Genomic DNA, 25827 nt, shown 5'->3' with positions numbered 1-25827 from the left:
CGGCAGCTCTGCCGGGGGAGTACACCACCGCGTGGAGTAAAAGCGGCCCGGTGGGCTCTTTATGTAAGGAGCCTCATATCGGTCCATCTGTGGGGAGTTTATTATTGTGCAACAGAGTCTGCAGTACACGAGGAGCCCACTAATGGCCGTATTGAATTTTACTAATTTTGAGATGGCAGCGTGAGTTGTTATCATGAACTCTGGTGTTATTGAGACTACGGATCCCAGAATGCAAATTTTGATCATGTGAGCCCCCAGCTGTGGGCAATAAAAGGAACTGGTGATGTCATCACGAATCTCTGCCATTTATTTGTTGCCTCTCAGCCAGTGATCAAGGACGGAATGAATGTCTGAAACGCGTAAGGCAAAGTAATTGGACTTGTGCATTGAGTGACTGTGTTGCAGCCTGATGGAACTGATGTTCGCAGATGGAAAGTGCTTCCTAAAGCTTTGAGCACTTGTGGAACGGTATATATATATATATTATCTACTGGCGGTCGGCAGTAGATAGTTATAGTTAGGATCGTGTTTCCATAGGAAATCCGCAACATTCTATTTGGAATAACTTTGGCGCCGAATGACGAATCCTCGTGAAATTTTCAAAATAGGTTGGGCGCTCCGCTCCGCTCCTTCCCTGAAAGTCTCGGGGGGATTCGTCAAGCGGGGGCTGAGAAAAAGGGGGGGTCCCAAAACGCGTTTTCCCCATGCATTTTTCCATAGGACCTTTAGTCCAAGCTACAGCCCGAACGGCTGAACAGAATTACTTGAAATTTGGCAGGGATGTGCCTGGTGTAAATATGTTCAGTATTTCCTGAGAAAATAGCATTTAAAAGCATATATATATCTATAGGCGCGCACCGTGCGCGCTCGGTAAAACTAACCGAACGCGCACACTGCTGTGCGCGAGCGCGATTCTGATTGGTTGTTAGATCTTAGTAAACATTCAAATCGGTCGAAACCAGGAAGTGTCGGCCGCCATTTTGTCTCTCGCAGTCTGAGGGGGTGAAAAACAAAGGTGGAGAACGTGAAAAGGGGGCAGGGTGGACAGTTCCTGACCCCCTAGCCTTTGTCAGGGGGTCCCAGAAGGACCCCCAAGGGCCACAATTTCTTTTAATTTTTTTACGAAAAATCGCGGAGTGCGCATAGCGTGCGCGCATGGTAGAAACGGAAAAATTCCGCGAACTGCGTAACGTGGGAGCGCGTTGCGCGAAGCGCACCGCGCGCCCACAGTACGCGCACGGTGCGCGAAGCGCCCCGGTGCGTGCACGGTGAAAAACCGTAATAAATAAATAAATACATAACTTAGCATTTAAAATACCGTACAAATTCACTGAAAAAAACATAGGTTTCACACACGTTATAGTTAGGAATTAGCATTTAAAAAACCTTGCAAATTCACTTAAAAAACCATAGGTTTCACACATGTTATAGTTAGCTGGACATTTCACTCGTGAAAAACCATTGAAATTCCCCCGTTATAGTTAGTGCCGGCAACTATGACTCACGCGACCGCAATCCTCTGCTGATGACATCAGATATTACATCACTGATGACATATGTGTCTTTCTGAAAAAAAAATATTTGTAATATATATATATAGCTAAAAATTAATGGAAGAAGACATGGGTAAATAAGTGTCTAAATACAGTGATGTAATATCTGACGTCATCAGCAGAGGATTGCGGTCGCGTGGAGCACCATTTCCAATTGAAAGGCTGTGGAGGGTAACGATTTCTCTCCATGCAGCACAGCGTCCCGATTGCATACAGAGCCCGCCATAACTTCGCCTAACCTACTAAGGAGGACTAATGCTTTCAATATAAACAGGACATTGAACCTACAAAGGGAATAATGTATTTCACTTCGAGGGACCACAAGACCCACAATGCTTAGAGAATGATGACGGCACTATGCCAAACCCACAAGGGCGGCTGTTAATAAAAGCACACTTGGTAACAAAGTGAATCGTCAATGCCTGTTTTTAAAGCCCAGGAAGAAGAGGCGTGTAAGCCTCGAAACGCGTCGGCAAGAGGAGAATAATTGGCATGTGAGGTGAGCTGCAGCGAGGCATCAATTTACCTGTTGGTAAGGGGCGCTGTTGAGTGCCCTTTCAATGCTGGGGCAGATTGTTTGACAATATAAATATATATACACACATATATATACCCAATAACATAATACAATTACAAAAATGTACCAAAAAGTAAACAACATTAAAAATTATCAATGTACTACAAATATTTACTTTTTTTAAAATATTAATAATTATCAATATTATAATTTTACATACACAAAAATATATTAATTACATTTTAAATGAAGTAAAGCACACTATAAAATTCTGTAAATAATACATATACAATTGCCACTCCAATTTATACAACTGTAAGAAAAATGTTGGACTCAGAAGGCGTCTAATTTACTACTTCCACTCCATGCAGTGCAAGAGTATGGAAATTGTTGTACTCCTAATGGGAAAATTCAACTTTTTCCACTGCGCACAGTGCAATAGTAGGAAACGTGGGGGTTGCGAAGGGGTACATTTTTTTATTCCCACTCCAATCTATGCAATAGTTGGGAAAGTGTTGGATTGTGGAGGAATGAAATGTACTAATACCACTCCAGTCATTGAAACATTAGAAAAGTGTTGGATTGCTGAGGGGTAAAATGTACTATTCCTACTCCAGTCAGTGCAACAATCGTGAAAGTGTTGTATTACAAAGGGGTAAAATGTACTATTCCTATTCCTACTCCAATGATTGCAACAGTAGTGAAAGTATTGGATTGCAAAGAGGTAAACTTTAATATTCCAACTACAGTCAGTGCATCAGTAGGGAAAGTATTGGATTGTGGAGGGGTAAAATTTACTTTTCCCACTTCAATGATTGCAACATTAGTGAAAGTGTTCAATTGCAAAGAGGTAAAATTATTTACTATTCCTATCCAGTCAGTGCAGCAGTAAAGAAAGTGATGGATTGCGGAGGGGTACAATTTACTATTCCCCCTCCAGTAAGTGAAACAGTAGGGAAAGTGTTGGATTGTGAACGGGTAAAATTCACTATTCCCACTCCACTCTATGCAACAGTAGGAAAAGTGTTGGATCGCGGATGGCTAAAATGTACTATTTCCACTCCAGCCATTGAAACAGTAGGGAAAGTGTCGGATTGCGAAGAGTTAAAATGTATTATTCCCACTCCAGTCAGTGCAACACCTAAACTCCTACACAACCTACAACCCATAGTTAAAACATACCATTAAAAAAATTAGGTATACAATTTCCATAAATTTCAATTACATAATTAATATTATTAAAATATCAGTATTAAGTATAATCCATTTACTCCCCACCCAATACCCTATAAAAATCCAAAACCCGCACCTAAAAATGTACTTTAAAAAAAACGACTCACACAATTAACATAAATATTTATCAATTAAGTAATTAATATTCATTACAAATTAATTATTAATTAATTATAAATAATTTATCTCCCATCCTATACCCTTATAAAACCCATAACCCGCACCTACAATTTAACGTACAAAATTAATTACACAATTAACATAACGAATTATCAATTTAATAATCCTTATTAATTAAAAATTAAGTATTAATTAATCATAATTAATTTACCTACTACCCTTTAACCTTACAAAACCCACAACCTGCACATTAAATGCAATGTAAAAAATGTAATAACACAATTAGCATATTTAATTATCAATTCAATTATTAATATTATTTGAAGATTATTTATTAATTATATTTCATTTACTTTCCACCATGTACACCTATTAATCCCACATCACGCTACAGTATGAAAAATCACAAAAATATATTAACCTAAATATAAGAACTACTAAAAATGTAACAACTATATTAAAAAAATAAACAATAATTATGCAAAACATTTATAGCATATACATTTAAAATATGTATTAAAATACATAACAATAATTAGAAAACAATATTAGACACAACTATATTTTTGTAAACAACATTAATGATTTCAATATTTGTAAAATGTATATTACTTACCTTAAAATCGATATTCTTGACAGCGATATTCCTGCAGACCTTATTTCTATATCACAATATTTTAGACATGATATTTTGCGCAGCAATGTGTTTTAGCCTAATAATATCACTGAAAAATGTCTTTGAGTACCTCTCACCAGCTGCAAGAAAGACAGTGGACTTTGCAATGATAACATCTAGATTGGACTACTGTATTGTCCTGGCCCCTTGATATACCTCTGTAAAAACATTGTTGTCCAGAGATTTTCATTTTTGATTTGTGTTTTTGTAATATTAGAGAAGTAATTTAGCTTGGGCAGACATTGCTAATGCAAGCCAAATTTTTCTGGACGACATTTTTTAAAATGGTAGATGTGTTGCAGTTATGATGTAATATTTCAGGAACCATGAGACCTATATACTTCATTTTGGTGTCAAAACATAGGTTTTGGGGGTCAGGTAGTTTTATAGAGACAGAAAATAACTCCTTAGAGCAACCCTTCCACAATTTCGAAAATGGTGGCTCTATAATGATGTATTTTAGCCATCATATTGATAATTTATTTGAATATTGTTTTTGTTTCATGTTTTCCGTTGATTAAAATTCATAAACATGAGCGAAGCAGGTGGTAGCAGAGGATCTTTACCTCCTTACACAGTGTTGCTAACTACAAAATCTGAGGACGCCTTCAACAAAGAAAAATGTGTTGTATGCTAATCTAATCTGGAAGAAAATTAACATCAACTGTGGCTGGGAGAAGAGAGTTTGAGATGCTGCAGAAATATGGCATGACAAAGTTCACAAAAGATCGAAACTGATGGGTGAAGAGGATCAAATATTTTATAATTGTAACAACAAGTGCTACAAGTCATATACAATAGAAAAAAGCCTGGAAAACATAAGTCAAACCATAGCAGAAACCAGTATATCACAACAAGAATCTGAGTCTGCTGAGAAAGCGATGACAACCAATCCCAGTGCCCATCCACTTAGAAGGTCGATGGCTACCCCACCTCCACCTCCACCAACTGATCAGAAAGCAGAGGATCTTCAATGTGTTATCTGTGGTTGATATATACAATTGGTAACAGTGCGTGCACAGCTATAGTTTTCCAGTGAAAGTTTGTAAAGGTGTGCCGTGCTCCTGGGTATCACTCTCTGAACCAGAGTGTGTACGAATCAACCTAGCTGCATCCTCATGACTGTGGGGTATGTCCCCTGGGCACAGGCCTGTATCCTTCAATGGGGTTCCAAAAGTTATTCGAATGTTAAATAAAACACAGTACTTCAAGTGTTTTACGTCAATATTCAATTGTATTGTTACGTCACAACACTGTGTTTTCTTAATCAAACAATTGGAATGCGATTCCCAGAATGCATTCTTAGTGGTTTACAATATTCATTTGTCCCAATGCATTTCGGCCAACGTGGTCTTCATCTAGGGACGATCTGCAAATTTGGATAAACATGTATCAATTAATAAGAAGAACCACTGGGTTTAGGTATAGATAAGATGTGCCCATGGAAAGTGGAATGTGAGAAAAAGCTGAGTGTAACTGAAGGAACACAAAATATTTCTTTAGAAAAGAACATGCTGTACATAAAGTGTGCTGCCGGTGTTAAAGTTTCCAAATCATGTGTGAAATATACGTTAAAAAGATAGTGTTTGCGACTGAATATATCAACCTCATGCAATAGATAGTGCTCACAACACGGTGTCAAACGTGAGAAAAATAGTATTCGCAAACTGACCATTAAATGATATGCGGATGCCAAAGAAAGCACCCTGAGTGTTTAAACCGCCATGCGAGCTAAACGTATTACTGAAGCGGCTTACTTGTAGACCTGGATGTCTGCAGGCTTTATCAGAAGTCGTGGCGTCTTATTGCGGATAACCGTGTGGTTACCACGTGAGTCTATTATGGTGTTTTATGCAGATGTGAATCGGTGTTCAAAGACGGACTACGAATGCGCAGAGGACAGTGAAAGCAAAAATAGGACTAATTTTGGCAGACATGTTGTCCTGGTGTTGCTTCACTGTATTGACTATATATTAAGTAAAAATGATGCGTGAATTAAAAGAAAAACGAAACAGGCAAAACATGCGATGTCTAAACATGAGATGTATGAAATTAAAACAGAGTGACTATGTGAATGCTATTTATGTGGATAAAGCTAAAAGAAATGGTACAAGTAGCGTGTACACCATAGGTTTCCACGTAAATGCGATATGTACTGCCGCATGACTGGCTGGTCATGCTGGATCGTCCTAGCATCCACTTCCTTTACGATTTCCCAGTATTCCTTTCTCATTTGATTTTTTGTATCCCCGCCCAGCCCTGAAGAAGTCATGGGAACACTCCCATATGTGACGAAACACGTGTCGGCTGGTTGCTTTTTTGTGGTTACATTGATTAAATACATTTCAAATCATCATTCTGGTGTGGACCACAGATTCTGTTTTTGATACTGGATATCCCATGACTAGACCCTGATCCCAACTACGTGTGCCCGGGACATTGTTGCTCATAAAGTGAAAATGATGCGTGAATTAAAAGAAAACCGAAACAGGCAAAACATGCGATGTCTAAACATGAGATGGATGAAATTAAAACAGAGTGACTACGTGAATGCTATCTATGTGGATAAAGCTAAAAGAAATGGTATAAGTAGCGTGTACACCATAGGAACAGACAATTATAGATAACATTGAAACTGCATGCGTTCATTCATTCCATAGGGTTTTAAAGACTTATCTAAATTCAACTTTCAGAGGAAATCCAATCACAACAATCTCACTGAAAAAGAATTCGGGATCTCAAAGTCAATAGCGCAGAAATCAACTATCATTTGTCAAAAAGCCGACAAAGGGGGAGCGCTGTTACTTTTAAACACCAGTTATTACAATACTCAGGTGGAAACTTATTTATTGGATCAAGACACATATATGAAACTGGATATGAATCCCACAGAACAGAATCAGGAGGTTTTGAAATCAATTGTTCACAAAGCTTTCGATCAAGGAATAATCAATGAGAAAGTGAAAAGATTCTTGATACAAACGAATCCTAAAAGTCCGACCATAAACATGGTACCTAAAATACATACAGATCCATTAAAACCACCATTTCGCCCATCGTGTCCATAAGAAGAAGCTTTCACGAGCCGGTAGGCAAGCTTCTAGACCACTATTTGCAACCAAGCGTTGTGAAAATGAGCACATTCATAAAAGACACTACGGATTTTTGGAATAAAATAAACCAAATAACCACCACAGAGGATGAAACTATATTGTTATGTACCATTGACGTCAAGTCATTGTACACTTCAATTCCACATCAACTGGGAATAGAGGCCGTTGAACATATTCTGTTACACACTGACTATGAGGAAGGATTAAAGGTATTTCTGATGGAGCTTTTACAATTCACCCTATTTCATAGTTATTTTAAATGGAAAGAGGACTGTTTTCTACAAAAGACAGGAACTTCGATGGGCAATTGTGCCACACCATCATATGCTAATATCTTTGCGATTAAGGTGTTTTCCGCATTGCAGCAGACATTTATATGAGCAATCTAGTAGAATTTGATGATCTGTATCCAATGACGGGCGTTTCCACATGACAAAAATTGTGTTGCATTGTACAGGAAGTTATCTCAATGTATGTGGCACAGACAATGCACTTATTGAGGCTGAAATCACTGTAAGCAAAACTGTCCATTCAGTATTAAGCGGAACTCAATATGTTCATTGGTTGCAAGGTATGCTCATCATATCTGAGGCCACAGAAACATTGTGTTGGAATGCTTTCTGGAACAAGAATGACAAATTGGGTTTTGCATTTCTTATCCGAGAAGTGAATAAGATACAGGGTGCACTTCATTCAAAAGACATAATTCAGAGAAAGGCAATGTTCAATGCACTCAGTTCAAATTTAGAGAAACCTGTAAACCAGAGGGCATCTTTACAAGGGGATATATCCACCAGAATGTCACTTTTGGCGATGTTCTGGTGACGATATCCCCTTCTCCTTATTTACAAGGTGGTGTTAAGCCACTTAACATGGCTTAAAGCCACATTATAAATAAGGCCCCTTTTCACGCTTCACTTAACATGAAAGGGGCGTTCAATGGCTGTTTCAATAGGCATTCTACCTCAACATACATAAAAGGATTAAAAACCATTATTATTTGTTTCATTTCTCTATATGTCTCTTCTTCCTCTAATATTGAAAAATGGCGGAAGAGTTGCTCTTGGTAGATATTTTCTGTCTCTGAAAGACTACTTGACTCCAAAACCTATGTTTTGACACCAAAATGAAGTATATAGGTGTCATAGTTCCTAAAATCTTACTTCTTCACTGCAACACATTCACCATATTTAAAAATTTGGCACACATCAGCAATATCTACACTTTCTAAATGACTTGTCTAATGATCCAAAAACACAAATCAAAAATGAAAATCTCTGGACAATAATCTTTTTACGAAGTATATCCGGGAGCTGGGATTATGCAATAGTTTGTATGTAGGTTCATCTAAACAAACTATTCAGAAACTACAGGTGGAGCAGTACTCTGCAGCCAGACTGGTACTGAAAAACCCCGACGTTCCTCTGCATCAGCACCCCTGGAAGTTCTACACTGGCTGACTGTTCATGAAAGGGTCGTTTTTAAAATCCTTTTACTTGCCTTCAGAGTTTATAGACCACTGGGGCCAAAACACCTAATTTCCAGATTTACTCACTACATGACTCCAAGGACGCTTAGATCCTCACATGCCAACCTTCTACACTCAGACTTAAAACATGAGAGGAAAATCCTTTACAGTCCTGGGTACAAAAGCCTGGAACCATCTACCCAGGCACTTGAGATTCATTGAATCAAAAGGCATCTTTAGAAGGCAGTTCAAGACATGGCTCTTTGGTATTTCTAATGTGCTGTGTTGCTTTCTCATCCTCTAATGTACTCTCTTCTTAGGTCACTTTGTATCATGTAGCCACTCTCATTGCCACTTAGCGTCTGGATGCTTCTCTGGGAGAGGCAGTGTGCTCTCTAAGCACACCATTTATTCATTCACTCCCCTGCTCTTTTCTTGCTCCCTTCTGATTTGTTGATTCATTCTGTTGGCGACAGAGCCCCCTCTTTGTCCTCAATACCATGAAGCACATTTATTATTTTTTCATGAAATGCAGCAACCAAATTTGTTGTGCTGAGGTGCGCAAGTCAAATAAGGTAGTGATGAACCATATCTATTAAGATTAGCCTGCTCTTATTGTAATCTCTTGCACTGGTGCTCTAATTAGATTGCATTGAATCATGCTGCAGAGGTAAGCGTGTGCTCTCTATCAAAGGATTAAAACTGGAAGCAAACCCTTTCAGTATGTATTCCCATGCTTAGACAAATTCAGATGGGTCCTATGCACTGGATTTGTGCTGTGTACCTCATCTCACATGCAATTAGCCATCTGTGAAATTCTTATTATACTGTAATAATCTGAGTAATTTCAGTAATTATGCATTGCTCGTGTGATGTGACATTACTGAAATTACGCAATTATGCCAATTTGAGTAATTAAAGAGAATTTGGAGCAAAATCCAACCGCAGAAGCACAGGCACAATGAACTAAGGGCCATATTATCAAGGACGGCGTTAAAATTATCACCGCTTTAGCGGCAGGAAACTGCCGCTAGAGCGGCGATAATGGGCTTGATAATATGCCCTTGTGAATTCCCATAGAAGCCCATGTTCCGGTGTGAACATGGGCTTCTATGGGAATTCACAAGGGCATATTATCAAGCCCATTATCGCCGCTTTAGCAGCAGTTTCCTGCCGCTAAAGCGGCAATAATTTTAACGCCGTCCTTGATAATATGGCCCTAAGAGAGTGAGAAGCTGCTGGCGTCTGCTGTTCATGTCCTGTAGCATTTAGTGCTATTTTCTTAGTGCAAAATGCATCCTCAAGCCCATTTTGAACGTGAAATTGTAGGTTGAAAATAGCATTAAACGCTGGATTACGCTTCTCACGCAGTTATGCATGATTGCGAGTAATTTTGCGGTAATTATGAGTATTTACGCTAGATAGAATTACATCAGTTACGTCCACCTCTACATGAAATGTGGCATTTTATATTGAGAAATTAAAACATTTCCCCTTGTTAATGCCTGCTTCAAGGAGGCATTAGTTTTTGACACAAAGCTCGGGTTGACTATTTTAGTGGATTGAGTTTTGCATAAAAAAACCTATTGGTGTTTGCACTAATTTGTCCAAGTTACGGCCCAGTAACGCTCTATTTATGAAAAGCAACCCAGGGCAATGCAAAGCAGCTCAAAGTACTTTTTGCAAATGAATACCTTTCCATCACAAAAAATTAATTGTACTGGTAAGTAAATGCATTGCTTTTAATATTTTGTGTCACTTTGCATCCCTTTGTGATGCAGAAAGCCTTAGTAAATCTGGGCCCATCTGTTGAGTTAACCTAGACTACTTTAGCACTTTGAGAGCAACTTACAGAACCAAGAGGCTTGGGTGCATATTATCAAGGGCAATATCGCCACTTTTGCGGCACTTTTTGCCAAAAAAGCAGCGATATTGTAATCGCCCTATTAACAAGCCTGCGCTGACAGGCACAGGATTACAGGCGTTAGCTGTTGTTTCCTTTCCACTTTGCATGTCAGCGATATATATCGCTAATGACATGCAAAGTAGGCGTTCCTGACTAACAAGTCATGGAAACACTCACAGACTAACTTCGCTCTATTATCAACACGGCCCCAGAACCGCGAAGCGATAAAAAAGGAAGCGCTAACCGCGGTTATCGCCGGTACTTAACGTCTTCAAAAATCCTGACTTGCCTATCTGTATCATGAGAGGTGGATTGTACGGCTCAGTCCACATCTCCCTATCAATAAGGATTCCCCTATTGCTGCAGGTTTATCGCTGGATTCCCAGCGATAATCCCGCATTTCGCTGCTATCGCCGGATTTTTAATCGCCTTGGAGATATGCGTTGATAATGACGCGATATCTCGGCTATTAAATCCAGTGACAGCTGGCGTTGGCCAAAATCGCTCAAAGCGGGAAATGCAATATTTATTGCATTTCCTTGATAATATGCCCCTTGGAGTTTTGGAGTGGGGTTTATTCTGGAGGGATTAGATGGGAAGCATTTGTGTAAGGAGACCGAGGTAGTGGTGAAATGTAGTTACAGAAAAAAAAATTAGTAAGAAGCTGCATAACAAAGATAGTAAAAAATTACCAAAATACAATTTCTTTAATGTAATTGTGGGGCAATGGAGAAAAAGGAAATTCTGAGATAGTGGGAGGCTGTGAGTAGCAAATCAGAGAGCAGTATTGGCTATTAACTACTCAGTGCCATTTTATGGACCCTTATCCATTACTCAGGAATGTAATTATCAAGCCGAGTTAGGAAGACCCATGTGTAAATAGATTTCCATCTACACAGTTGAGGTGAGGATGGCACTATTAGAGAGGGCCCCTCGCACAGTGGATTTCACTGATTTATTTTACAGGTGAAGACACTTGAACATTGACCTTTAGAACGCCTTAGATACAGCCTCTACCTGGAACTATAATAGTAACCATTCAAGGCTTCACATACCTCTCACTATACCTTTCTCCTTCCCATTACAATAAAAAGGAGTCTTTACATCCTTCTGCCCCTACCCCACCCAGTCATATAACATACATTGCCTCCCTTCTCTAACAACCTCTGGGCATTCCCTCTGCCTCCTAGTACAGAACAGTGCTGACAGTAAATCAGTAACCTGCCTATGTGGAAAATTAGTTTTGTTTTCCACTGCTGTTACATAGGAGCAGTGAATAACCAGGTTTGAATGTAGGTATTCTGCATGATGGATAACTGTAGAAACCATACATAACATACAAGGGTATAGATGTCATTCACAACACATAAAACTATAGTTGCCATACACAGCATATAGAATTATAGATGCAATACACAACATGTAGAATTATAAATGTGTTCATAGTGACATTAAAAAACAAGAGTGAAGCTTGATTTTCTTATGATGTCACTCAAAACAATGTGGTAATAAACAATCCTTTTATTCACAGTTTTCCCACCTCACATTTTATGTTATGTTATGACATTGCTGCCTTTCTCAGACAAGCCATGCAGTGGTAAAGTACTAATGGTGGAGTCCTAGTCAATATGGTGTCCTGCCACACATACCCTCTGCATTAACCTTCCCTACCGCAAATAGAAAAACTGTCTGATGTCCTGCTACCCACTGATCCCTGCATTACCATCCCTTTCTTCACCTCCATAAAAAGAAATTACCTGGTACACCCACCACCCTCATAATTACTCCCACTCCCCCAAATATTCAGAAACCGCACATGGAGTCCTGTCACAGATTCCCATCACTCTTTGTATCTATCCTTTCCTTCTCTCTTGCACAGGTCAAATACAAAATAAATCTGATATCCCGTATCGTACCAACAACACCCTCTCCATTTCTTACACTCCCCATCCAAATATAAAAAAAATATCTGGCATCCTGACAGCTTCTCTACGACCCTCTGTGTCTTCTCTCCCCAATCCTGCAGAGACTCACAACTGACATGGAATGAGGCACTTGGTGCAGGCCGATCACCACCTCCCTTGGGTCTTTGAAGACCTGAGAAAGGCAAGAGAAGGTGTGTAGGACCACAAGCCATCCATGAAGCATTTTGATTGAGTCTCTCGTAATCTAGCAAGGCAGGGTAACACCGATGAATCAAGCATTTCCTCTGATGACATCAAAGCAATGGAAAACAACTTTCATTTTCCTCTGCTGTGATCTAGTAGCAGTGAATAACCAGATTTCTGATATGGTATTCATGCTAATGACCCAAAATGAGACCCATAAATTATATACAGAATTCTAAATTGATAGCTGTCAATAACAGGGGTGTTTTCCATTGAGGGATTCAGTGCCATTTCCTAGATAACAAGAGTGAGGGCTTAAGTTGCCTGTAATGTAATTTGGAACCCTGAAGTGCTAAACACCACTTTATTGAGAAATACTCATCTGCAAGTTTATGTTGAGAATAGCCCTTTCAAAACCTCTTACCCTGCTGAGATCATCAGCCCATCGGTAAAGTAGTTATCAGAAATCATGCACAAAAGGGCCTTACCTCTCTTAAACCCTTATGGTGCTATACATTAAATGTCAAATGTACATTTTACCCTGCCAATGACCCACTTCACCATCAGTTAATTTCTCACCTGCTCTGCCAAAATATATGAAAACAGCCATTCTGACAGCCTCCCTGACCACTCTCAGCAGTACTAATCTTTATCCACATCTAATTTAATTAATATCTACAATCCCCCAAACATTTTGCCCTCACCCCTCATATTTTGCTGAATTTATGATTTCTAGCCCTAGGACTCTGTGCACTTTACCACTGATAAGGTGCTTGTGCTCACTCCCTAAAGCATGGTAAAAAAGGCTTACACCTAATTGGCATATTCAAGTTACTTATAAATCCCCGGTAAAGTGGTTTACCATATACACAAGTATATATAAGTATGCTACTTGTGGGCTTGCAGCATGTATTATGTCATCCACTTCAGTAGCCTCTTAAAACATGTCACAGTTCTGTTATTGCAGCCTGATTGCAGTTTTAAACTGGCAATTAGAGTTGGTAATCCTTAAAACTCCCCTTTTATTACATTTAAGGTACCCCTAGATAGCCCAGGGGACAGGGTGCCTTCTAGTCAAAAGGTTGGACGTGTATTTTTTACATGCTCCGATAGTGGGAAACTTCTAAATTTGTTTTTAACTACTGTGACGCCTGCCTCTGCCATAGGAAAACATTGGGTTGCCTTATTACATTTAATAAGTGATTGGGAACAGGTGAACATTTCATGTTTGGTGTCTGAGCAATTGTAATTTAAAACCCACTTTAATAGTGAAGTCGGATTTTAAGTTACAATTTTGAAAATGCCTCATGTTCCTGCCCTAAATATTTGGTGCCTGCAGCCTGTTCCTAGGTCACATGACTTGGTGTAGTTGGCACATGGACTTAGTTTATTTCTCCCAGACAATCACAAATTAAAGGGATTAGGAGTGCCTGGATGAGCCATCACTGGCAGGATGAAGGGTGGAGCTGGGCAGAGCTCTACTTCCAACTGAATAGACTGTGCTCTGCCTTCACACAAAGGACTTGTCACCCCTGCATTGTTCATGCAGCCAGCTCAGAGCCAGGTTAGGGGAAGCAAGAAACTACAAGCACTTCAAAGGAAATACTCTAGAAATGTCTCCTTCTTCAAAGAAAACACCAGGATATTAAAATAGGACCCTCAGACCCGCTCTTCAGTCACTTTTGTGACCAGTGGAATGACTCTCAGAGGACTGCCTTCAGCTGTGGCTTGATATGTACTTCAGAAGTTTACTTTGCTGCATCTGGAAGGACTGCTTTGCTGTCTGAAGCCTGCCTTGAATGCTCGGAGGACTGCACTGCTGTTTGAGCACTGTACTACTGCTGAACCCAGGACTACCTGCGTGACTCCAGGGGCTAGTTGGCTGGCCTCCTGATCAGAGTCTCAGGTACAGAAAAGACTCCAACTGTCTTGAATACACACCTGGACCTAGCCTGAGTGATTCCTTACCCCTCATGTGGTGCCCCCCAGTCCTGGACCCTTGGTGGTGGTGCTAAAGGTGCCCAGATAGCCAAAATCCCAAACTTGGGAAATATTTGGGAAGAAACTGCTCTGAGAACCAAGAGGCTGTGACTAGCCTGCTCGTCTATCTCCCCAAGAAGCATGCCGGTTCGCCTGACTCTGCAGCAGCTCCCGCTACATTCTTCTCTGCAGCTGTTCAGTGGTCCTTCGTCAAAGGGGTACCTGGCCTCGTGAAACTCTTGTCGGCTACAGCCTCCAGCCTCGTCCTGCTGGAGATTCTTGACTTCCAAAAGAGACTAGTGGGCATATTTATAAAAAATCAAGCAGCGCTGCACGTCATCTGGCTGCGCTGCATGCTAGAGAAAGGGCAGGAATGCACTGTATTTAACATAACATGGTTCCTAAACACCCACACTCCAGCTCTGGAACACCTCCTTGGGGCAGTGTACCGCAATGCAGCGATTTGTGCTGTGTTGTGTTTCTCTAGATTTATCAAGCCACACAATTGTTAAATCTAACTTAAGAGTTGCACTGCTCTTGCGCCCCGTTGATTGGTGCAAGAGTGACATAACTCTTTAACAAACATGCCCCTAAATCCAAAATCTTTACTCCAGCAGCTCCCCGACTACAACGCCTCCTTCTTGGACGATGCCTGCAGCCTTGCCCTGCTGAACGTTACCTTCTAAAGCACATTTTTGTCAAAATTTATTTTAAGTCAGAAGGTAAGCAGTGACCAGGCCCAAACCACCTTTCGTACCCTGCTCATTCTCCATCGTGGTCGGATATATTTTTTTAGGTTGACCTGGTCTAGATATCACTTGGGATTCTTTTTATCCCAACCGAGTCCCTTCAGATGCTACCCTGACTTTTCCAGATGCAGGGTATAGAGTTCCAAGAAAGTGAGCACTCGTACAAGGAGCCAGCCAGAGAGGAGGTAAACAGGCTATGCTCCACAAGAGAGACAAAGACATGCTAGACAGACTAAAACAAATAAGGCCAGCAAATTGAAAGCAAGCAAATGTGAGTTACAAGGCACAAAGTCAATGGTAAACAATGGGCGAAATGCATTCCCAGGGAAGCTTTCAGCATGTCCCCAATATGCCTATGCAATCAGACAACTGCACTGCCTGGTAGGCTGCAACATAAAAAGGGTCGGCTTTCTGAGGCATCCAGAGTACAAGATTCTACCAACATATATTTCTCTCTTTCCTGCAGAACAAAGAGTTTTTGAGAGTGAAAGGAAATCTGCAGGTGGGAACCTTTCATATGAGATCTCGGGAGCCTATGCTAGCCGATGCTTTTATTGATGACCTCAAAGCCCTGCCTCTCATCTATGATAAAGGGGAATATTTTGGATTTTTGGAAACCTACGGAACTCATTATGCTGTCTCTGGCAATCTCGGAGGAAAATATGAGCTGGTATATGTTCTGGATAAAAATGTGCTGAAATCTAAAGGTAAGATTCTTGTTACATATATTAACGATAATGTTTATTTTTCATAAGGATCACATGTATAATGTCGGGCCTTGCACCCTCTGGTTCACTTCTGCCACCACCCCATTGCCCAGTCATGTGATGATCCATCACCCCCTGCTTAGTGGATGCTCTTAATCTTTCAGCGAGTCCAGTTTTGGGTTGCCCTCTGTCCATCTTCTGACTGTTCTGCCATATCGGTATACGATCTGGTATATCCATACCCCTGTTGCCTCCCTCCTTAGGCTCTGTGTCAGAACCTTCCATGTGCTCTCCTTTATCTCCTTTGTCGCATCCTCTCCCCTTCCACTCTACCTCCGTAGCTTCATTCTCTGGCCACCTCACTGAATTTTCGTAGTCTCCTTCTCAACCCTCTTCCTTCTTTATCTATATCATTTAACCTTCTGTGTTACACCCCCGGTTCTCTTCCACACCAACTTCCTACAGACACTTCAAACTTCTCCAGTATTCCCCTTGCCCTTCCCGTGCACTCCCTGATTAGTCTACTCCTGCCTGTCTCTCTTCTTGTCCCTTACCCCCTTCATTTGCCTAATTTTTCCCTCACTTGCTTCCTCTTTTAAAAATGCCTTCTATTGCTTACCCGAGCTCAGATATTTTCATAATTATGGCCCTGATTTACCAGTTTGGTGGATGGGATACTCAGTAACAAATGTGACGGATATCCTGTCCACCGTATTAGAATTCCATTATATGTATGTTATTTTAAATGAACTTGCTAAGCGTTGAATACCCGTAGGTGCCTTGGCACTTGCTACTGTAAGCATAAGGGAACCTGCCAAGAGTTAAATACCTATACAGAATTGAATAGCCATGTTTTAAGAGCTTTTCTGAAAGTTAGAAGAGTCGTGGATGATTTTATGTGGAGGGAAAGCTTGTTCCAGTTATTGGAGGCACCCAGCACAAAGCTGTGTCCTCCCCATGACTCACGTTTATATTTAGGCACAATCACAGATATGGCTTTGGAAGATCTGAGAGGCCTGTTGGGGATGTAGCAGTTAAAGCTGTTCTTCAGAAAGGCAGTGATGTGGGCCTTGTAAGTAATACAGAGAGCCATGAAAATAATTCTGTGCTTATTGGGAACCAATGAACTTTCCTCAGATGTTTGGACATTGATTGGTGTTCTGGAATGTTGAGGAGAAGACAGCTGCAGTGTTTTGTAGCTTGTTAATCGCATTGGATGAGCATTGAGGTACAATGCATTGCAATAATCAAGACTGGAAATTGCCAAAGAGGTAATTAATGATTTTTGTAGATGTGACAGAATGAAAGGAAGAAGCTTTTCTATCACCTTCAAATTATAGAAAACTTTGGAAGAGATTGAGTTGGCTTGGTCAGATAGGGAAAGTTTATCATTTATCAAGACACCCAAATTGCGGAGTTCACTGACTGTCGTGGGAAGGGTGTCAAGCTCTTTGGGCCATCAGGCCTGAGTCCAGAATGAAGAACTGGCACCCAAGAGCAAGACCTCATTTTTACCTGAATTTAACTGAAAGCAGTTGACGGACATCCAAGTACTAACAGCCTGCATGCATCTAGAACAGCTGGTACCTTGGTTAAGCCCTTCCTTGTCAAGAGAGGCAATGATTTGTTTGTCGTCCGCATAAGAGGTAATGGCTAAGCCATATAATTTAACTAGCTCAGCCAGTGGGGTAACTTAAGTATTGAACAACGTGAGGCTGAGTGCGGACCCCTGCGGGAACCCACATGTAAGAGAGAACGGCAGACAGACATAATTGTCCAGTTGAACTGATTGTTCTCCTGATAATGGAAACGAGCTGAGTAGGTTCCAGGCAGAACCTATAAGACCGATATCAATCAGGCAGGATAACAATTTGTTGTGATGAACGGTATCAAATGTCGCTGATAAATCTAATAGAATCAAGGCTGCTTTACCTCCAGCATCTACGGTACTTCGGAATTCTTTGGTGGCCTTGATTAAAGCAGTTTCAACTGAAACTGAATTGAGTAGCATCTAATCATTTGTTGAGTTGAATAAAGTCAGTGAGTTGAGAATTCATTACTTTTTCGATAATCTTGGCTGGCAAGGGAAGACAAGATATTGGATGATAAATATTTGGATCAGCAGAATAAAAAGAAGATTTTTTTATAAGAGAACAAACTGAGGCTTTCTTCACCCAGTTGGAATGGAGCCAGAATCAAATAAAAGCTGGAAGTTATTTGTTAGAATCGGGTCAATGGAATCTGAGATGAGGGCAGCGATCCTGGGTGGGCGGAGGTCACCGAGGGGGCCCAGATCCTGCAACTTTGACCAGTCTGACCACTGTGTCAATGGTCGGAGGAGTGAAGGCCGCAACGCTGGAATCAGCTGGGGTAGGTCCGGGGGTGTCTGGTACCCAGGGGATAGAATCTGTGTGAGGGCAAGGATGTTGAACATTTATTCAACTTTGTTAAAGAAAAATCTGGCAACCTTGTTGCAGAAGGACAATCTGGAAATGGTGGTAATTGTGTTGAGATTCATTATATGTTTTGTAATTGTTAGGAAGAGTTCTTTAGATGAATTCTTGGCTGATTCATTTTTCTAGGTAAAATATGTAGTCTTTGCTGTAAAGCAATCCATATCCATGGTAACTTGTAATAAGGCAGACGGGATATCCGTCACATTTGTGACCGAGTATCCCATCCGCCAAACTTGTAATCAGCCCCTATGTTCCTTAGTCCACCTCCCTCCCCTTCCTTCTCTCAGTCCCCTCACTCCCTCCCTCTTCCTTACATTAATTTAAACCCTTGCTGAAGCCCAACACCCCCTTTACTTTCTCAAGCCAATGGGTCTGGTTTGCATTTTCACTTTTAAGCCAGACCTGTTGAGTTTGCCAATGCTTACAGGTGGATGGTTCTTCTTTAAAAACACCTTATAGTACAGTACATGCACACTGTCCTATTGGTGACACTCAAGTGTATGTTTTACATTTAATTAAATACTGACGAAGGCAATCGTTTTGTGTAAAAAACTTTTCAGTCTTCCAGCGAACACACAAGGACGCAAACGGAGAGGGGGGTGATTGGGGAAGAGGCAAGAAAGGGGCAAGAAAGGGGCAAGGTCACTGCAGCATACATTTATTTTATTTCTAATGCAGGAATGACAGTGGTGACTGGTCATTTTCAAGGTGCCACCAATTAATAGAAGCAAATGATACATATTAATAGTGTTCATGCCGTTGTTCCAATTGTGGGGTTGGGCTCTACCAAACCCTGTGCACTCTCTGTCGAAGGAAATAGCATCACGTTTATTATCAGAATACCTTCTCTTCTCATTTTTACTTTACTAGTCCATGGATAGGACTGCATGAGCCATTGTAAGGCATGGCACTGTAACCTTTTGCCATAACGATAAATGTAGAACTTTGAGGAAAGATGACAACCATCTTTGATCACCCCCACGAGGAGCAACGTCCGATGATGAAGCATGACACTCGCAAGGGTGTGTGAGGGGACTATATTCAGAAGGAGGAATTCCCCCTCACTCTAGAATATCCCAACTCTACTGAGACAGACAACTCTAACACCTATGTGCTAACCAGAATAGGTTGCCACTCTCTTTTTCTTTAGGAACAGTTACCCCTCTGGGTATACTAGCCATCTCTGATCCACAGATCCATGAGGACTGCTATTTCCGGCTCACAATAGACCATTGCAACACTGCAAAGGATTGTAATGCTGAAACAAAACACAAAAAACATAATATGCAATGATGCTGCTTCAATCCGTGGTGTTATCCTTCTTTTATTTGCTCACTCATATATTGTGTCAAGCAGCACTTCGTTTGTCAGACATAATTCGATTTGTTTGAACCAATTTCTAGTTCATCAAAACAAGATACTAATTTCCAAATGTTTCATATTGACAGAAGTAACTGCTCAAGATGTGTCCGAATGTCTTGGTTATAATGTCAATGTTGAAGCAGCAGCTGAAGGAATAACTGGAGGTGGTAAATTAGATGGCAAGAAATGCTCCAAATCAGGGGAGCGAGGAACAAGTAAGCAGCTTACTGTATTTATCATATTATTATGGTATATTTAAGATGCTTTAATTTATTAAAGACTTACAAATACATGTGCTAACATTCGCAGTGTGAGTGAAGCATGGAATGCAATCTTCTGAAATAACTTACACAATATCTGCATTGACGGTACTCAATCATCATACCTGATGGGCGTGTTTATCTTACATTGATTTAAGGTGGAAATAGAATATATTGATTAGTAGAGGACCCTGGAATGCAGTTAAAATAAATCAACACAACTAATATTTTCCAGAACCTATCAAAGTACTTTCAGAAATGCAATACAAATTTCGAAATAATATTTGACACTGGTGCAAATTTGCGAGACCATTTTGATACTTTCACAATAATGCATATATAAATCAGGCTGCCAGGTGTTTGGAAACCATTGGAATTGTGGGCAGGTTTCCTTTCTGCGTTGATACTGGACACTGCTTGCTCCAGGATTCCAACAGGATGTGAAAGAGATAAGAGAAGGAATTGGAATAAGTGATAGCTCGCTACTGTGTGGTGGGAACCATGCTCCCCCGGAAGTAAATGAACCAAATGTTAGATAGATGTGATGAATTAAGATCGGATTACTGCACGCAAATGTCTCCACGTGATTTTTATGGCATACCGAGATGTCATTGTGCATGTGCTACCAGCAGTACCTCTTTGCACATGTGCTTATTGTACACATTGAAAAAATGTCATAAATTAATTTTGGCCGATTTTTGCACTAAAGCAAACGTTTCCGAACAAACCACTATTTATGTTTTGTGTGTGTGTGTTTCTGTGATATGTGTGTAGTGTGTATCTGTGGTGTGTTTGTGTGCCTCTGTGTGATCGTAATACATAAGACAAATTATAGCATAATTATCGCAATTGAATCCCAAATACTTTGTTGTCAATGTACACTGCAGTAGATCTCTTTGCCTGCACCTTTAAGACACAGTGGGTGCTTGGGAAATCAAAATGAATCCAATTAAAGGACTGAATTTTGTATTCTGCCACACATAAATAAATCGTCTGTGACTAAGTCATATTGGCTGTGAAAGTGTGCTCATCTTATTTCAGAATATGGGCCAAATTCACAATTTTTCACACAACGCAGCTCAGCCACCAAAGTTGCTGTACTGTGTTGCGTTAGAGGGAGAGACTATAGCAATGCCATATTTGTAGTGGACACTACAATATTAACTAAGAACTACTGCTATTTCTCTATCCCCCTGTGGTGCTGCACTTTAGGCTGCATTGCGCCATGCACACATCCTTGCATCACAGTGCAAGGTTGTGTGCACGGTGATCAGCATATGTTGTGTACTGCCAGTGTACCCTTCAAGTACAAACTATGGGGCATATTATCAAGGACGGCGTTAAAATTATCGCCGGTTTAGCAGCAGAAAACTGCATCTAAAGTGGCGATAATGGGTTTGATAATGTGCCCAGGAGAATTCCAATAGAAGCCCAGCTTCTGCTGTGAACCTGGGCTTCTCTGGGAATTCACAAGTACATATTATCAAGCCCATTATCGCAGCTTTAGCTGCAGTTTTCTGCCGCTAAACCGGCGATAATTTTTAACGCCGTCCTTGATAATATGCCACGAATATTGCTAGGCATAGTATGAAGCTTATCCGAGTTGTATGTGTGTTGTACAGTACAGCACACATGCAAAGTTGGAAATGTTTGAAGAAAAGAAAACATTTTTTTCCGTGCTACACGTGCATTTCGGAGGTGTAAATTATTGGTGCAAAGCCCTGTCTATATTTTTTAGTAGGTAGGGTTTGGTGTCAACAACTATTGGTGGTTCCCTGGAAACAACCATCCCCCACTGCTGGAACGACCCTTGACGCAAAGTAAATCCCAGTTGCAGTAGCGGCTCCTCCTCCTCCGCCATTTGTCGATGCAGCGCGCGCAATGTAATTCATTTTATTTTTTTATTTATTTACTTACCTCCGATCGGCCGTATGCCTGAGTTTACTAACCACCTACCCAGCCACTCACCCACCCCGCAGTACTCCCTCGAGGAGCCGCTACTGCCCAGTTGTACACTGGCGCAAAGTGTTAGTAAATCTAGGCCTATGAAACCACCAATTAAAAGAATGAAATTATTGCTTGGACATTGCCCTATTGTACAATAGAACAGTCATCACTATTACCTGAAAATTAAAGGAACCATGAAGGTGCTTCATCAAACACTGTCACATTAACATGAAAAAAGAGCGGCGAGTGTAAATAGAAGGTGTGCACCCTGAATATTGACCCCAGAATATCATTATCAAGGACAAAATGTCGCAAATAATATCAGCAGGCATGTAAGTCTAGGTGTTCAATGCCTAACCCCACATATATGTACCTACCTTTATATCTTCCGGGTACATAGACATGGAAGGAATCAATCAATCAGGTGGCTTATAAAGCGCAACTACTCACCCAAAAGGGTCTCAGGGTGCTGGAAAAATAAATTTATACTTTCCTTTATGCACTTACCTTTCGATATTTTGTCCCTCGATGTTCTGTCCTCGATAATCTTGAACCACGATATTCTGTGGGTTGATATCAAGTAATACAATATAAATAGAGATCGTTGACTTTTTATAAGGGGAGATTGGAGATAATGGAGAGAACAGGAAGGCATCACACTGACCATTGAAAATGAAACACAGTTGTGCCTCCCATTTCTTAAGATATAATAGCCACTCCCATTTGCAAAATAAATGAAGAAAAGTACACTGAAAGCAATAGTTAAAGTAAAGGTATTGGGATAACCATTTTGAAAGATGAAATTGTTTAAGACATTGGGTGCTATATGTATGTATATACGTGGGTGTCCTGATTTCCCTTGAATACATGACAGCACTTTTTCCTTTATCCTTTCCCTGCCAGCATTTCCATGCTATGCTACACATTTATCAGGTTTATTTGTCATAAGGGTAGTGAATGTAATCTTGAATGCTGATTAACACATGTAGCAGATTGTGCCTCCATTGTACAGTGCAAATTATCTGCGAGAACTAGGGGGGTTTATTTAACATTTGATGACAACTAAAAATCATCCAATTTCTGAAGGAAACTACAGAATTAACCAGCTGGATTTCCTCCACTGTAATATCCTTAGGGAATAGGATATTTACATGGTTCATTCTACACTGTATTCGGAGCTTCCTCCAAAGTAAGCCCTTAGTAATTTCTCTGTTCCCACAGCAACTTACCTCTCGGGGTCCTTTTGTTTAGGTGCAGCAAGCTTAATGTGACAACTAACATCAAGATAGGGTCCTCTCTGCCATGGTCTCAATGCTAAATTCCTTGCACCAGGCTACTGGAACATACCTATTAATCACCCACATAAAGCAAATACCATTAGCACCCTTAAGGACATACATCTAACAGTTTTCAGGGAAATGTACTATAAAAATGACTAACCAATTGGTATACTTCTTTTTTCAGTTGATCCAGGAAGTTCTGGAGTTATTAAAAAAATCATACCATTTATTAAGGGAGGAACCATTGGTTTCAATGCCAAATTGAATGAAAAACTGGCTTCTGACCACAGCACAATTGATGTTGATGACTATGTAGCCTGGGCATCTTCCCTGGTAGATGCCCCTGTGGTGATAAAACTGAAGGTAAGGGGGATGGCAGTCCTGTTTACCAGGAGGTGAGCTTAACATTTGGGTAGGTTTTACTGGTCATGAGAGTGTTCACCATTTTGTTTTTAAATCTTGCAGGGATATTTGCACTACCAGTCGAAACTCTCTCCGGACGCATAGTTATCAGCGGTGCAGCAACTCATTATGAGTGTTTTAGTGCTCAGCAAATGTTAGAGGAGTCCATATGCCATGCTTGCATTATTGTACAATGCATCTTTGCTCCACCACAGACTCTCTCAGAACAGGATACACCTTGTACCAAAGGGATAGTGCGAGTGGAGACTCTTTAAATACAGGCAAATTGTTTTAGGACACCTACTAATCACAATATAACCATCAACATTTTGCAAATTCATCCTGAGTAACTGGATCTCAGAACAAGGCTTTAAAAGGCTTCTTCCAGTTCAGGAGAAAATTCTTTTATGGTGCTTCGAGGAACTTTGAAAGACATGCCACAACTGCCTATTCCAAGGAGTTTCAGCAGCTTAGAAAACAAAACACTTGTTGTTCACTCTGTAATCCCCAATCTACTTGCGGTTTATGGTGGGAAGACCCAGCTTCTCCTTATCTGATCTCTTAGATGAAAGCTCCTAGGCTTGAGAAAATATATGGTTGTTTCATTCCATGGAAACTAGACATTAAAAATGCATAGGACCTGCATCCCAGTTTGAGAACTTGAGGGTAAGGAAGCTGTGCTCCTAGAGAAACATCCACTAAGCAGATCTAAAATAATCTGCTCAGATACATTCACCTCAATCCATGTCCAATGAACTCTTGGAGAAGCACAAAGAATGTGATTCAGAAATCTCTCATTCACTGTCTACCTTTATGAAACACACAAACTGGACATTAGCCTTCCCATGGATCAGATATTCAGGGATATTCAGTGTGCAGGATAGGTAAACATCACAACTCCAGTAGATGGGTGTTTTACACATTCAAGACAATAAATGACATTACTCGCTCCATTTTTGTTATCTTCCACCAGACATCCTGCAGAGATGTAGCATCCACCTTATAGTCCTCAGTTTTCCTTCATAAAATTCTTGGTTTTGCAGATCCATGTTGTAGGAAGCTGGCTCTAATATAGTGTACTACAACGAAGTACACTGTGCAGAAAGCCCAGTGGGTCCCCAATTGGTTTACAGAGGCAAAAGTAGATAATACTAACGCTCTCTTTTGTGGTACTGCCGGCAGGCAGTTAGGCTAATCAAAGGGTCGTGCTAACCATTGTTATACTCAGAGAGGCAATAAATGAGGCACACACTCAAAGAATAAATCCGAGACCAAGTTAGAAAAATAACACTTCTTTTATATATGTTTTTAGAACCAAGAACTTCATTCAAAGGTAAGTACTGTTTTCTATGGGCGCTATGTGGTGCACTGGCAAGATGGCCGCACTGATGTACTCGGCGTATAAATCCTGTCAATTATCCTGCCCTGTTGTCTTCTAAGAAACCAGAAACGCGGCGCTTTGTTGTTCAGAGGTCCAGGAACTCATGGAGTGAAAGAGGCTGCTCGGCCACGATGCATTAAGCTCCCGCCGCGAGGGCTGAGGCCTGACCTACGCGGTACTGCCACTGGGCTAGGTGCGCTACGCGACAGCCGTGCTGACCACGGGGCAGCTGGGCAGTGCCAGAGGCCGGCTGGTGGGGGCGCCCGCTGCTGAGAGGTGAGTGCGCGTCCAGTGGTCCTGGCGCAACCCAAATAAAGAAATTGCCTTCATGCCAGCGCATGGTGGATGGGACTTGGACGTTCCCGTGTGTGTTCCCTTTTGTTGAAGTTGGGACGCACTTGATTGTTGACTGCCCGGGTGGCAGGTCGGCCACAGGCGGCATGAGGTGAGGCAGTGCGCCAAGTGGGGCGGTATTGCTCGTTGGTGCATCATACCAAAGATTGCTGCAAGCAGTTCACGCAGGCACAGGCCATAGATAACTGTCGCTTCAGCGCTCATCGCTACTAGAATACTCCGCTGTGGCAGGGGCCAACACCTGCACAACCCCAT

General features: G+C 40.9%; 1 protein-coding gene across 2 annotated transcripts in view; it reads left to right on the top strand.

The window, feature by feature from the left end:
• LOC146864113 (complement component C9-like) overlaps positions 1 to 25827 on the top strand; it is a 296668-nt gene that overhangs the window by 188316 nt on the left and 82525 nt on the right. For both annotated transcript variants that reach the window (XM_085631143.1, XM_085631145.1), the window contains exons 7-9: positions 15890 to 16130; positions 20035 to 20163; positions 23620 to 23798. In XM_085631143.1, the coding sequence (XP_085487269.1) occupies positions 15890 to 16130; positions 20035 to 20163; positions 23620 to 23798 (549 nt within the window). The remainder of the gene's footprint in view (positions 1 to 15889; positions 16131 to 20034; positions 20164 to 23619; positions 23799 to 25827) is intronic.

Source organism: Triturus cristatus, chromosome 2_1 (genome assembly GCF_964204655.1).
Source record: "Triturus cristatus chromosome 2_1, aTriCri1.1, whole genome shotgun sequence".
NCBI classification, from domain to species: Eukaryota; Metazoa; Chordata; class Amphibia; order Caudata; family Salamandridae; genus Triturus; species Triturus cristatus.
The sequence above is the reverse complement of the archived record's forward strand: the minus strand, read 5'-3'. Positions and strand labels throughout refer to the sequence as shown.